The sequence below is a fragment of the Dunckerocampus dactyliophorus genome, chromosome 11 (genome assembly GCF_027744805.1).
Source record: "Dunckerocampus dactyliophorus isolate RoL2022-P2 chromosome 11, RoL_Ddac_1.1, whole genome shotgun sequence".
NCBI classification, from domain to species: domain Eukaryota; kingdom Metazoa; phylum Chordata; class Actinopteri; order Syngnathiformes; family Syngnathidae; genus Dunckerocampus; species Dunckerocampus dactyliophorus.
Genome location: NC_072829.1, coordinates 5,601,907 through 5,616,941, shown reverse-complemented (window position 1 = coordinate 5,616,941; position 15,035 = coordinate 5,601,907). Strand labels below are relative to the sequence as shown.

The window sequence follows — 15,035 nt, the reverse complement described above, 5'->3', positions numbered from 1 at the left end:
CGGCATTCATCATATAAGCGAGTGGCTAAAATGTTTTTTTTTTTGTGTGTGTTAAAAACAGTATGTGGGCATACAGAACAGTATGTCATTTTAATGTTGCTCCATTTAATGTAATTCAGGGTTTCCGCAGCATGTAATTGATCGTGACGCACCGTCACGGCTTCATTTTTTATTTTATTTTTATTTTTTGCAAATGAGAATGAAAAATAGTCCGTAAAATGTGGAGTCAATTATCGACAGCTTGTCACAGGCTATTTCTGCCAGCTGTGTGATCACTCACGTTTCAATCTCATTTGTGGCATCTTTGTTTACGCATTTTGCCTGCCTCTCACCGCCTCTTTGCCAGCCACTAGCTAGCTTGTTTTTGTCCCACGGGCAAGCTACAAGTGGTGATCACGTTCACATGCTAACACACTTTTTTAAAGTGTAACTTAACAATCCTGCTCTCTTGTTATCATTATAATACTATGGCTTGTCTTCAAAACACTAGCTGTATGTCTAAGTTGTTTGACATAAACATGCAGTGTGTACAGCTTTAAGATAGTGATGCCATCACAGGGGTCTCCAGCAGGTAGCTCGTAAGCTAGCAGGAGCTCGCCAGCTGATGTTGAGTTGTTCACCAAAGAATATTTAGTTCACCTCTTAGTAGTTTTGTAAGTGTTCTATTCAAACATGGCACCTGTATTTAATAACAAATGAGCACACTGAATGCAGATGTGCTTTGTGCTTTTTTTTAAATAAATAAGTTAATAAAAGTTATCCAAAATGAATTTGTCATAATAAAAAAAAGCAGCGGCGGCTTGACACAGCGACAGCAGCAGTCCGCTCTCCCATGCAGTCCACCACCACAATTTCAAAAAATTCTCGGGGAAACCCTGTAACTATCTAAAAAGACATCATTTCTGTTGTGTCTTTAATAATGCTGACTGACTATAGACAGTGCCACCAAGCAGAAGTCCCTCTCCCACTACAAAATAATATCACGAACAGGGGCACCACCAGGAATTCTGGGCCCCATGAAAAAAAAACACATTTGGTCCCCCGGGCAGATGTGGTCACGACATATTTAGGACCTAACTGACCCATTAAAGCTATTTTTGTACTATTTCACGTGAACCTGCATTGAGTTAGATGCATATTTTTGAAAAAAAAATGTTTAACACATTATATTTAGTGCAAAATATCAAATTAACAGAATAAAAAAAAGCTATCAGGGGCTGGGAGCAAACACACACTTTCTTTTCACACATTGCTGCTAATCATTGTGGCAACAATACCTCACGGCAGCGATGCGCATTCTTCTTTGCACATTTGCAGGAAATGCAACTGTTGCGCCAAATGGGTCCCCCCACCGACCGTGGGGCCCTACGAAGGGAGGGGCAGCCCTACATTTACGTTTAAACAGCAGCGGCAGCAGCAGCGGACATACAAAGGAGTCCTGTGGGACTACTTTCATTTGATAGTCAGGCTCTCTGCATTGTTTCTTCTGTTGTGTTTCCACACTGTAATATGTATGCCTTTGTTGCATGTTACAAGTTAATAAGACAAGCCCGTCGGTCGTGTTCAAGATTTGCATTTTTGTGAAAGACCAGGGATAAAAATGTCAATCTGACATTTAATGCATTTATTTGTGTGATCGTCCTGAATTGGCCGTGTTCACGCACTGCGGCTTGACCCACTCTTCTGTTCTTCCACCGATCGTATCGGCTATTTCACTTCTTTTACAGCTCAAAAAGGTCGGAAACTAAACAAAAATAACTGGTATGTCTCATAATGTCTGATTCATGTATAGCAATTTCCTTGTGTACACTGCACAGCAGAGCACTTTGTTTTGTTGAGCGCGGCATGTGGGCAGGCTGGTGTGAGGAGCGTGATGCATCCAAGTCGGCTGGACTTTGACAAATGTTACATCGCGGCGTGCGTGCAAAGCAAAGCGCCCGTTATGAGTCGGCGTTATCTCATAAAGACGATAAATCAGCGCACCGGGCGAAGGCTAACTCTCAATGAGGTGTCGTCTGCGCTCGTGTGAGAATAAAGTGTGACAATAGTCGAGTGTGTCCTTAAAGTTGAAGTGGTTCCAAGTAATGTATAACAGCAAAGTTTCGCACTTCAACTTACAACAACTTCAACAAAGTGTGTCCTTTTTGTTCACGCTAATCCAGCTGCACCATACTCTCTCTCAGTAAAGTTTTCCTTCACATGAGAGACCCGAGATGGTTGCGATTAAGCGGCGCTCGCACTGTCGAATATTAACAGCACCTCTGGAGGGGAGTCATTGGATTCTAAAAGGGTTCCTCCTTCCCAAAGAATCCATGTAATCAATTTTTCATTAGTGCCAAAGTGTTTATCTGCTGTGAACACGCTGCGGTCCGCAGCTGCATTGGAGGTTGTGGGCGGTCGATCATCGTGGCACGCTTGTTAATTAAAGTTTATTTAATTGCGGAAGAACCACAGCATTAATTGCCTAGCTTTGGAATTCCCCACGCACCCCGCTGGGTTAACCAACCCACTTGCTTTTGGGCCGCAACAAGCCGATCGACAGTTCTGAGATTCTCTCTTAGTGAAGACACGAGAGAAAATCTTTGTTCACGTGGTTGTGCTATCTTTTATTCCTTGGGAAGTGTCAAAAAGAGGAGGTCGTTGTGCGTGCTTGGTTTTTCTCTGGGTATTTCCGCTTCCTCTCACATGCATTTTCGGTTTATTGGAAACTCTAAGGGGCATACTAAGGGGCATACTCACGCTTGGCCTAATGTGAGTACGCAGTGTGAATGGTTGACTGGTGACCAGTCCGGGGTGTACCCCACCTTTTGCCCAAAGTCAGCTGGGATAGGCTCCGAGCGTTATAGAAAATGAATGAATGGATGAAACAATCTGCGTGCAATATGTGCTCATTTCAAGTTGCTATATGGGGAAGCACACAAGAGAATAGTGTCCGTCGTTGTCATGGTGATCCGGGAGATGTATTTAAATACATATAGAATAGCTAGCACATAAATCAGCATGAGATAACAGATGGGAGGGGCTAGCCTCTGAACCAACATGTCCCCCCCCACCTGTGCGCAAAGACAAGTCCTTGAATGCAAAGCTGGTGACAAATTAAGAGGCTGTGAGCAGGTGGGACACAAAGATTGCCCCCTTTAAAAAATAAAAAAATAAAAAGGCTGAAATATTGTGGCCTTTTTGGGAGAAAGGTTCAGAATAAATCTGCGTCTCATATTTTATAATAAGATACCTTGGTGACACCTTGAGAAAGAACATATGTTGGGTCCCGTAAGATTAATGTGGGGTGCCAACGCTTTGTTGTTAACATATGTCGTCTTTTATAGCAGCAACCGGCGCTACAAGTGTCACACTTCCAACTTTCAGAACACCTACTTTGACTTTAGCGCCACACGGCATAATGAAGCGTTTTTTTTTTTTTTTTTTCTCCTCTTAATTTAATCGATGTTGTAAACATAAAGCCTGTCAGCAAGAATTCATAAAGCTCTGTCAGCGGAGTGAAAAACACGAGCCGGTGGAGCCCGCATTCATCACTGCGGCGGCAAATTCCGACTTTCAATCAGCGGGACATCACAAATGAATTATTTGGGTTCTTGTGCAAGGAGAAGCGATGTGAGGAATAATTTGATTTAGCCGTCTATTCTGCTCAAAGACGTTCACATTTTCACATTCATTAAGGGGAAGAAATGATTATGATTTGAAAAGTCCGTCTGATTAATGACTGCAGAGTGAAATTTGAGGATTAAAGCTCACACTTCCTGGTCACTGTGTTTTTTTTTTTTTTTAGGTGCTCAAATGGGACTGCTGAGAAGCATTCATTCAAATTCTCCACCATTTTTCTATTTATTCCTCTACTTCTTATTCCGCCTAATTTTTTTGTCCCCCAACTCATCCCACATTTCTTTGGTAGATTGGTAGAAGATCATTTTCCAGTTTCCATTACTGTAACATTGTGCTTATTCTACAGGGTGACATGGCCCAGGAGGTGGAGCGGTTGTATCCCAACTTGATTATCGCTGGTTCGATCCTCGATCCCACTGTAATCATTTAAATTATGTATACATTTCAACATTCCGTCTGGTGGAAATGCAACATTACATGTAATATTCTGCCTATTCTGAGCACGGTGGCATGGCGCCGGTCATAGAGCAGTGGTCTACCAACTGTTTGCTGGTTCAATCCTCAATTGCTGAATAGTTTCAACACATTTCTTTGACATTTCAGTTCAGCTTCAGATTTCACACACAATTTCTACCGAAATTGTATCTAGTTGTTATTGTTATGATTAATGAAGTGGTTGTACTGTACAGTATGTACACATGGTATGTTTAATTGATATAAGTCAGTAACGACTAATCTGCAGTGTTAATGAAGGCTAAATCATTTCCCATTACAGTAATATTTTGCTCATTCTACAGGGTGACATAACTCAGCAGGCAGAGTGCTGGTTTTCCCAACCAAACTGTTATTGGTTCAATTCTCGATCCCGTTGTTCTCATTCAATTAAAATTCATCCATCCATCCATCTTCTATGCCACTTATCCTCATTAGGGTCGCGGGTATGTTGGAGTCTATCCGAGCTAACTTCGGACGAGTGGCGGGGTACACCCTGGACTGGCCGCCAGCCAATGGCAGGGCACATACAGTATAGACAAACAACCATTCACTCTCACATTCATACCTACAATATGGACAATTTAGAGTCGCCTATTAACCTAACATGCATGATTTTGCAATGTGGGAGGAAATCGGAGTACTTGGAGAAAACCCACGCGCACACGGGGAGAACATGCAAACTCCACACAGAGATGCTTGAACCCGGATCTTCCCGATCTCTTGTGTGGCCAACATGCTAACATTTCAAATTCTGCCGTTTTTACTCATCTCACTCAGGACATGTAGTCTATCTATCTGGACTTTTCTGTAAAATCCCACATTTTCCATATTCAATATTTCATGTGACATTTTTCCCATTGAAAATGAATAAACAGTGTCAATGCTGTGCCCATGTTTGCGTAAATTTCTTTTGCTTTTAACATTATATGTAACATTCTGCTTAGTCTGTGCACAATGGCATGGCCCTGGTCGTAGAGTGGTGGTCTACCAATTGTTAGCTGGTTCAGTCCTCAGTTGCTGAATTGATTTCAACACATTTCTTGGACATTTCAGTTCAGCTTCAGCATTCATACACTTTGCTGTACAAATTGCTGTATCTAGTTCTTATTCTTAAAATTAATGACATCAACTGTTGTTACCGACTGTGGTTGGTTCACTCCCCGATCCCGCTGTTCCCATTCAACTTCACATTGGTCAACTTATTTAATAAACTGCAACATTCATTCTACATTTTTACTTTCAAATATTTGCAATTCTGACGTTTTTACTCAGCTCACTCAGGACACGTAGGCTATCTCTCAGGCCATTTAGAAAAATTCCCACATTTTCCATAATTCAATATTTTTTGTGGCATTTTTCAATGTAATTACGTAATATTTTTACGCAATATTCTGTGCACAGACCAGTCCAGCTTGTATCGCGCCTCTTGCCCGAACTCAGCTTGGATAGGCTCCAGCATACACCGCAAGGATAAGCGGCACAGAAGATGGATGGATTGTGTGCATGGGGGCATGTCTCTGGTCATGGAGCGGTCATCTCTCAACATGATGGCTGCTGATTCAATCCTCAGTGGGTGAATAACACATTTCTGGGCTATTTCAACATTCATTCTACTTCAGCATTCACACGCAATTTCTACTGAAATGGCGTCATCTAGTTAATGAAGTGATTGTGTATCAAAGTAAACACAATATGATTAAATGATGTCAAAACAGTCATTAATGACTAATCTGCAGTGTTAATGGAGGCTAATGTTGTGGTCGATTATTTGCGTATTTGCATGACTTTAAAAAGGAAACAGAGGTACTTTTGCGGGGACGTGTCACTGAACAGCACCACATTAACGACATTAGGAGTTAATTAGCTGGCGGATGGAATGAAAGGCCCCACAGATTACAACTTTTAATACATTCTTTGATTAGATGTGCCAATAAATTGAATTATTCTCAATACAAAAACATGTGGAATTAAAGTAATTGTAAGGGTAAGGGGTCAAACATGAATTTAACTTAATCTACATGAGCATGTTGGGTGCTTTACTTTTTTTGCTCATATAGCAATAATAATATGGGTTTGTCAAGTTATTATGTGGTTACATGAAAAAATGAAGACACCCCATGTTGTGACTTTTTACTGCCGATCCGCTGCACACAACAGGGTGAACATTTGTGAAACATGCACCTCCACTGTGGCGCTCGTACTATTGTTTTACTAACATACAGTATGCATCACGTAGTGGCGCTGTTTAAGTTTCACCCCTCATAAGTCGGACTGACTTGAAACACACAGCTCGATGCGCTGTACAAAACACCCACTGTAACTTTAGAGCATTTAACTCAATCAACACAAAATTTGGCATCCGCCTTTCAGGGACTGACAAGCACATGTGTGTACAATTTGACCAAGTTTGGTTGAGAAACACAGGCGGGACTTTGCAACTAATTGTCCGTAAGTCAATGAGCATTTGTCTAATGATGATAAAACTTTGAGTATATCTGTATTACATGTATGCTAGCAGGTTCCAAACCATTTTCACCACTACCTATAGAGGGTGCCACAAATGTCATGGTTTGCGACTTTCCGTGTTATGACGTTTCGTGGTTAAATTAATCAGACATTAATTAAAAACATAATTTTGGTCTGTAAACATGAGACTAACTGGAGAACTAGCAACTGGAAGATCAGACTTTTTATGTTCTTGTAAAATTAAGATTTTTTTCCATAATATTCCAAGGTTTTTCTCGTAATAGTCTGTAAGTTTGTGGGTTTGTAACATTTAGTAAATTTGGTACAAAAACAAAAAAAAATTATTATATAATTATTACATATTATATATCTTGATAAAATACTTTTTCCCCATAATTTTACAACTTTATTTTTGTAAAATTTCAATATAATAAAAATATATTTTCCTTGTAATATTACCACTTTATTGTCATAAAATCTTTATTTTTGGTGATATTTTGGCCTTATGTTGGCAAATTAACTAAATATTTTTCTCCTGATATTAAAACGTTATGCTTAAAGGGATAGTTCGGATTTTTTGACATGGATTTGTATAACATCGCCATCAGCAGTGACTCACCCCACAATTGGTCCGGTGAGCACAGTTCTGGTTGGATTTTGGTGATGAGAAACGGCGTTCCGGTTAGATATTGCGGGGAAATTTAGTAAATTTCCCCGCTGTGGGATAAATAAAGTACATACAATACAATATTGGGGTTACGTAAGTAAAGAGTTTGGCTTTTCAAAACAATATGAATTTGAAAGAGTAATACATTTGCATGAGAAAAATGCCTCCTTGAAAAAATCAGACCTCACAAATCGCTCGGCTTTACTTTATCTGACAACGTATGAATGCGCGCTATTGGCTGACCATTGTGTGCGTGATGGAGATGGCTGTGACCCTCGCATCTTCATCCGCTGTGGAACACATACGTAAACAAGATGGCTGCCACGCTCGTGGCGGACGCATCTTCATCACATACACAATAACAGACAGCGCGCATTTTTGTCAGGTATTTTTGTCATGGAAAAGTATTACTCTTTCGAATGCATATTGTGTGGAGAAGCCAAACTCTTTACCTAAGTAGCCCCAGCAACTAACCAGGACTATGTTTCTCATCACCGAAATCCGACCAGAACTGGGCTCACCGGACCAAGTGTGGTGTAAGTCACTGTTGATGCACTACACTGCTGATGGGGATGGCTTACAACTTGATGTCAAAAAATCCAAACTATCCCTTTAAAGCAATTTTCTTCATAAACATTTTGAGGGGTTATTGGTTTTGGGTGTGTGTCTCATGGCTGGGTGGGAGAATACAGCGTTGGCCGGCTCAGCCACACCGTGGAAGAAAATATCATCGGTTCACTTTTTACACTTCCAAGCATGTCTTCCAAGCAAAAGTTCACCAAGGGAAAGAAAAGCCATCACCATGGAAGTGAAAATGAACTCAGATGGGACGCTCTTGTGGTCTCAAGCAACTGTTGCAACCATCATTAGGCATACAGATTACTGAACGCCGGAGGGGTCATGGATTCCATGCGCTGTTACAAGCCTATCAACCAACCTGAGCAACACATCACACAATAAAGGACAGAGACGTTGAAAAGGAAAGAGTACTGACCTATGGAGCAGTCGGCCCCGGTCCAGTTCTCCTCGCAGACGCAGGCTCCAGAGTCGGTGTTGAAGGTTCCGTGACTGGAGCACTGTTCCGGACAAGTGCTCTTCAGGATCTCGCAGTTGATGCCCCCCCAGCCCGGGTTACAGTGGCACTCGCCGTGATGACAAGTGCCATGTCCGGTGCACTTTGGATCCACGCAGTCCACTGAGGAGACAATCAGTTCCGTGACGGTGTCGGTTTAAGACTTACAGACTCGTACTCCGACCACATTCAAGTTCTCTGTCACTTTCTTTTAACTCTTAGTGGTTTTTCTCTCTGACCTATTCTGTACTTGCAGCCTAATGATGTCCCATTAGAGCACTAGGAAAAGGAGTATAATTAGTGTCATGGCTTCAATCATCATTTCAAATAGTGTTTATCATCTTTTAAATGCCATAAAATGGAATAAAACGGGGTCCACCAGTCACATTTTAGCAAGCATTTTTATTGTAATACTTGCAATGCTAGTCCAGAAATGAAACTTGGATATACTGTACAGTCAAACCTCGGTTTTCATATGGTTTATATTTGCTTTATATGTATTTTGCATTGTTTTATGCATGCAAACTTAGAATTGTCCTCTATAAAATGTATTCTTTCCTAATATTTTGAGAGGTTCTGGCCCGGATTAATTAGATTTCCATTAATTTCTTATGGGAAAAATTGCTTCAGTTTTCATACCTTTCATTTTCTGTCCCAATTTTTGGAACTCATTACTATTGAAAACCAGGGTTGTACTGTACTATAACATATACAGCTTTTATATTGGTATGGAAAGGCAGTCAACACACGGCCATTATTGTCTAAACCGCCGGCAACACAAAATTGTGTCTTCCCTAAGGTTGAGCATGGTGCTGGTAGTGTCACGGTCTGACGCTGCATGAGTGCTGCTGGCACAGGGGGAACAGCAGCTCATTGAGGGGAAACAAGATGCACTGTGGCATTGTGAAGCAGATCATGACGCCCTCCCTTGTCAAACAGTTTTCCAACATGATAAGGAGCCCAAGCACACCTCCGAGATGGCAAGTATACCGGGAGGGTGAAGGTGGTGGAGTGTATGTGCTGCTATACTTCCCATAGTATTGTTCCATGACAAGACAGAATAAAATGCTTGCTGAAATGTGAGGGCTGTCCTCACTTTTGTGATATTGTACATTCTGTTTTCTTGAAGACCCCAAGCTTTTTCTGTACTAGTTCTGCGTACTTGCGTGTTATTGGATGTTGGGCCTCAAGCCCCCGTGACGCTGAGCACGAATCACACGAATCAAGCAGAACCAGCCGGAATTAAAAAGTTTGAAAATTCACGCCACATTCAGGAGAGGATTTGAAATTCATAAGAGTGCCGTTCGAATACTTAGATTATGTTTCAAACCCGTTTTGAATCATTCTCTAGCATTCTACTCGACTGTAGCTGGAACACACTAGGAATATTAAGAATAGTTAGAATTATTTTATTATTTTTTTATACAGTGCAATAGGTGTCCCTGCTTACACGAGTTCCAAGTTCTTCTTTCGGGTGGCCAAAAGAAGGGAAAAAAATACACTTAATGTATGTAAAAAAACAAAAAATAGGTGGAGAGAGTGTGCATGGCTGGAAACCCATGTGAAGAACTACGCCCTACCAGAACAGAACCAGGTGTGACTGCACTGTTCCCCGGCAGTTTCAGGATCAAGTCCAGCCAGCTCATAAATCACAAGTGCTCTAGTAAGCCCAGTGATTTACCTAGAACACAATGAGCCATCCAGCCACACACGCTGTTCTCCCGAGCTTGATAACAACACATAGGGCAGCTTGCCAGTCCTTGAAAGATGGGCATAATGTTACCCATCAACATATCTCACATGACATATGTTTGTTGACTCGCTGTTTGAAAGACTGAACATCGTCACTCTTGAGTATCCCGACCACGACGTCTGGGAGTGTGTTCCAAATTCTGATTGCAGAATGAAGGAAGGTTCTGTACAGTGTCGATGTCTTCGCATGCGGTATGGCCGCAAAGTGATCAGCCTCGGACGAGCTGGCACGGGTTATTCCGCAAGGTGTGTGTCGACATGGCAGCAATGGCTGGAGATCTCTAGGACAGTGACTGGTGTGCATGTTGGAAAGCACTGTGGCCGCTGCTACCTCCCTTCCATGTTGGAGGCTGGAAAAGGCAAGATCTCGACAGGCAGTTGCTTGAGCCACTCCAATGACTTGGAGAGCTTTCTCCTGAACTGAATCAAGTTGATGCAAGACAGTTGGTGAGGCACTCATCCATGATAGACAGACATATTCCATAATGCCACCAATTTGAGTCTTGTAGACAGTCGCTCTTCCTAATATATCCAGTTCAGAATGCAGTCATATTTAGAAAGCACTTCGAAGGCCGTACGAGTGCCATTCGATTGCTGCACGAAGTCTGGTCTGAAGGTGCAGCATCATCAGGAAAAGGAGCAGGCTCTTCAGGGGTTTCTTGGGTTTCAGCACATGCTGTCCACACTGGTAGCCGTTGGTGGAATTAAGCTTGGCTCCTTTTTTCCTTGTCGGCATTATATGATGTGAGTTGATGATGCTTCACAGTGACATTGTAGCGGCAGTTGGCTGAGCTTTTTCTTTTTTTTAATGCAATCTGAATCTTTGGAATGCTGTTGGAATACCGTAAGAATATTTAGGATGCAGCCAGAGTGCAGTTAGAATACCTTTCGGATGCCGTTTGATATTTTTCCACATTGAATCCACCAATAATTTTTTTTAGCATGCTCAAACTCAAAACACCACAAGAATGGGCCATAATATTTGGAACGCACTCAGAATGCAGTCAGAATTTTTATAATGCACTTTGAATATCCAGGCGGCCTTGTGACACATTCAACCTCTAGTGTGACTTGGTCTATTAGCATGCATTGTCTTCCCGAGGTCAAAGGCAAACCTTCATTTATTCAGGGGCTGTGTGGATGTGAGGTCAGTCACCCGCGCATGTAAATCTGATCTGATAATTGCTTTTTGTCGGCGCGCCAGTCGATGGCTATAAACGGGGCGGAGTGGATTGGCAGAGGGAACAAAGATAAAGGGATCACCTTAAATGACGTCATTGAGTGATTGATCGGAACGGACGACTGTGAAGCTCAGCGATAGGTTAGTCAATTAGCAGTCTTGCTTTGCACCCTCACGTGGGGAGAGAGAGTTAATTTGTTCACATAGTGTCAGTACCAACAACATACAAAGCATTATCTGCTCGGCTGGCTTGACCGCACTCATTGTTCCAGCATGAAACTGGCCCTGACCCACCACCACCATGGAATATGTTTTATCTATGTGCACCGTTTACCTTGTTCACAGTTGCTTCCTCTCCAGCCGGCGTTGCACACACAATTGCCCGCCACGCACACCCCGTGCCCCCCACACTGGGGGTCCACACACTGGCTGGAGGCCACGTCGCACTCGGTGCCCTTCCAGCCGCTGTAACACTGGCAGCGCCCCCTGGTGTACTGGCCATTACCGCTGCACAACACGGGGCAGGCGGCTAGGGGACACAAGCATTCGCGTCATTCACAAAAAGCTACGTTTATATTATTATTTTGTAATAATGGTTGGTAGTTGCGAGAGAAATAAAATTCTTTAATCTGGATTATTATTATTATGTTACATGAAAGAGCAGCAGAAAAACACATTGTTTTATAGCTAATTTTATTAATTATGAACATTATGCATCTGTGTAGGCTCTCAGTCGTACAGGAGTTGTCCATCGAGGAAAAGGCTTCTTGAGACGTCATCTGTACTTCTGTGAAGAAGGTGTCGGACGTTTCGCTCCTCATCCGAAGAGCTTCGTCAGCGAACTAATAAGTGCTGGTAGCCTAGGCCTTAAATACAGTAAGAGTGGGCGGAATTGGTGTGCCAACACCCTCCTCCTATTGGTTCCTTACACTAAGCCTGGGCGGAGTAGTGGTCTAATCCTTTCCTGCTATTAACACCTCCGATAAAAGGGAAGTGTCGCTCCCTGAGTTGGGTATGAACTCAGGAAAGGATTATACCACTACTCCGCCCAGGCTTAGTGTAAGGAACCAATAGGAGGAGGGTGTTGGCACACCAATTCCGCCCACTCTTACTGTATTTAAGGCCTAGACTACCAGCACTTATTAGTTCGCTGACGAAGCTCTTCGGATGAGGAGCGAAACGTCCGACACCTTCTTCACAGAAGTACAGATGACGTCTCAAGAAGCCTTTTCCTCTATGAACATTATATTACCAATGCATTCCTTAATTTATCATCATTATAAAAATTGTAAGAAGAAATTAAGCAACCTGTAAAGCATTTTTTAAAAATCTTATTATGTAAAATTGTAAAATTGTAAATAATGGAAAGACACTAAGCAGCCTATAACAGGATTATTATGATTATTTTGTCCAACGATAAAAATGTAATGTAAAAGAACGTCAGAAAAATAGATCATAGTTCAAGTTCTCGATTTCATTAAATTGTTAGTATTAATACTGCTAATAGTATGACAGATAATAAGCAGTCTATAACTGGATCATTATGATTATTTTGTCAAATGCTAAAAAAAATAATGTGCCCAGCGATTGACTGGTGACCATTCCAGCGTGTACACCGCCTCTCGCCCAATGTCCGCTGGGACAGGCTCCAGCATACCGCCGCGTCCGTAGTGAGGTTTAAACGGCCCCGAAAATGAAAGAATGAAAACAAACAAAATGGAAAAGAACATCACCAAAATTTATTGTATATTTTGTTAATGTTCTTGATTTTATTCAATTATTATTAAAAATCTTATTTATAGCAGCAGTATTAATAAGACATTAACTCATTCAATACCAAAGATGTATTTATGTGCTTTGATAACCAAAAACACACGATTTATGTCTTTTACGTTTTTCTGCACAAGAGGCAAAAAGGTGATGACACAACTGTCAACTAATGGATTTCACTTTAGAGCCATTTTAAGCCATAAAAATGGCCATAAGGTGGCAGAAGTGCATTTGATACGAGCTCGGCAGAGATCATGTGAACGGAAAAATCACACATGACAGGAAAAAGGAAGTGAGAGTGTAGCGTGCAGAAGGTTCTTACGCATTGTAGGGAAATTTTAAATCATGCACACACACACATGCGCACGCGCACACATAGTTCAGTTCCAAATGTGAAAATTGTAAATAGTTCATGGTGTTGTATTTGTAAATACATTTTTATTTTGATGTAAAACAACCATTTTTTGTGTTATTTATGTTGTGGTATAGATTTTTAGATATTTGAGTTGTCCCAAAAGCAAAAAATATTTGTGTCAAAGTGAAACTTATGCTTGAAATGTATCTCTTACAAAAAGCTGTTTCTCTCCATTTTTAGTCGGGAACTGATATTTTCCTGAAACGTACCCATGTTGGACTGCTGATTACTAAAGAACGGAAAAAGGTAGAAAGTAACTTTTTTTCTTTACAGGTTCCATTGTCATATAGCCATAGAACGCAATATTCTGTGTGCCTTGAAAGACCAGTCAAAATCGTCTAAAATGGCCGGTACTGAAGGGGTTGTCTTTTGAAGAATTGCTGGGATTGAATGAGTTAAGGAGTCTCGAAGTGGAGTATTATGATTATTATGTCGAATGATAACAATGTAATGTAAAAGAACATCAGAAAAATACACAAAGTGTTTAATTTGCTAACTGTGTTGAATTTATTATGAAATCAGAAGAACAATTATTGGAAAAAAAAGGGTTATTTCTAAAAGCATGAGATCAGAGTCTGTATATTCTTAACAATAGCACTGATCATGTTTTGCCCTTAAATAGGTTATATTTGTAATCCCTCCACTAACAAGAATTGAATAGTTAAATGATATGAGCGTAATAACAGTTGATGGGAAATGCCAATATTTTGAAGCTAATTAAATGATGAAACAAACTGTTGGCGATGAAGCCAAAGTCAATAGTGTTCATCCTCTGGTGGCCACAGATGATAGAACCTGTCACGCAGCAGATCACAAACCATCAGACTTTACACCAGAGCTTCATAAGCAGCCTTATTTCCATCTTTTAAATCTAAAATAAATCTTTGTTTTAAGTGCATAAATCTCAGCGGGAGTCTGTCGCAGTGATGGAGTGCAAAGTGCGGATTAGTCAAAAGAGTCAAGTCCACTGTGGTTAGCGGCACAAGTACGTCTTTTTTGCCGTGTCAATGAAGTGAACATTTAAGTAATAAGTTAACCGAGCAGTAAAGTATGAAAAAAGTAGATAATTACCTCTGGAACAGTACGGCCCAATGAATCCCGGGAAGCAGTGACAGGATCCGGCGACACACTCCCCGTTCCCGTAGCAGTTGTGTGCGCACTCGGTGACAGACTCTGCGGGAAGTCAAACTATTAATAACGCATCACGCTGTCACGTTGCTGCAAATCTGGGAGATCTCTCCAAAGTAACTTTTGACAAGTGCACATTTCATAAAGTGCTGGGAGACAGTGCTGCTTCCAACCTTTTACTCTTTTTTTTTTTTTAATTCCCATCCAAGCATCCCTTATTTGCAGATGTTGTATAAGACAAAGCATACATTCACGGCTATTTGTCTCCTTTCCACTCAGATTTAAGCCTCCAGAACATGTCTGCTACACCCCAACTGCTCCCGTCCACGCCATGTCAAATAAAAGCCAAAAAGTGTTATAAATTAGCCCAAATAATTCAATTTCCTTGACACATATTCCCTACTTTCCAGTCTTCCATCGCGCCCCGACACCCTGGTTGATCAAGCCAACGCAAGCCAAGCAATCTCTT

General features: G+C 41.4%; 1 protein-coding gene across 5 annotated transcripts in view; it reads right to left on the bottom strand.

The window, feature by feature from the left end:
- Positions 1–15,035, bottom strand: part of si:dkey-237h12.3 (teneurin-3) — a 259,967-nt gene that overhangs the window by 66,967 nt on the left and 177,965 nt on the right. For all 5 annotated transcript variants that reach the window (XM_054791150.1, XM_054791153.1, XM_054791151.1 and 2 more), the window contains 3 exons: positions 14,510–14,611; positions 11,588–11,782; positions 8,244–8,444 (listed from right to left, as the gene is read on the bottom strand). In XM_054791150.1, the coding sequence (XP_054647125.1) occupies positions 8,244–8,444; positions 11,588–11,782; positions 14,510–14,611 (498 nt within the window). The remainder of the gene's footprint in view (positions 1–8,243; positions 8,445–11,587; positions 11,783–14,509; positions 14,612–15,035) is intronic.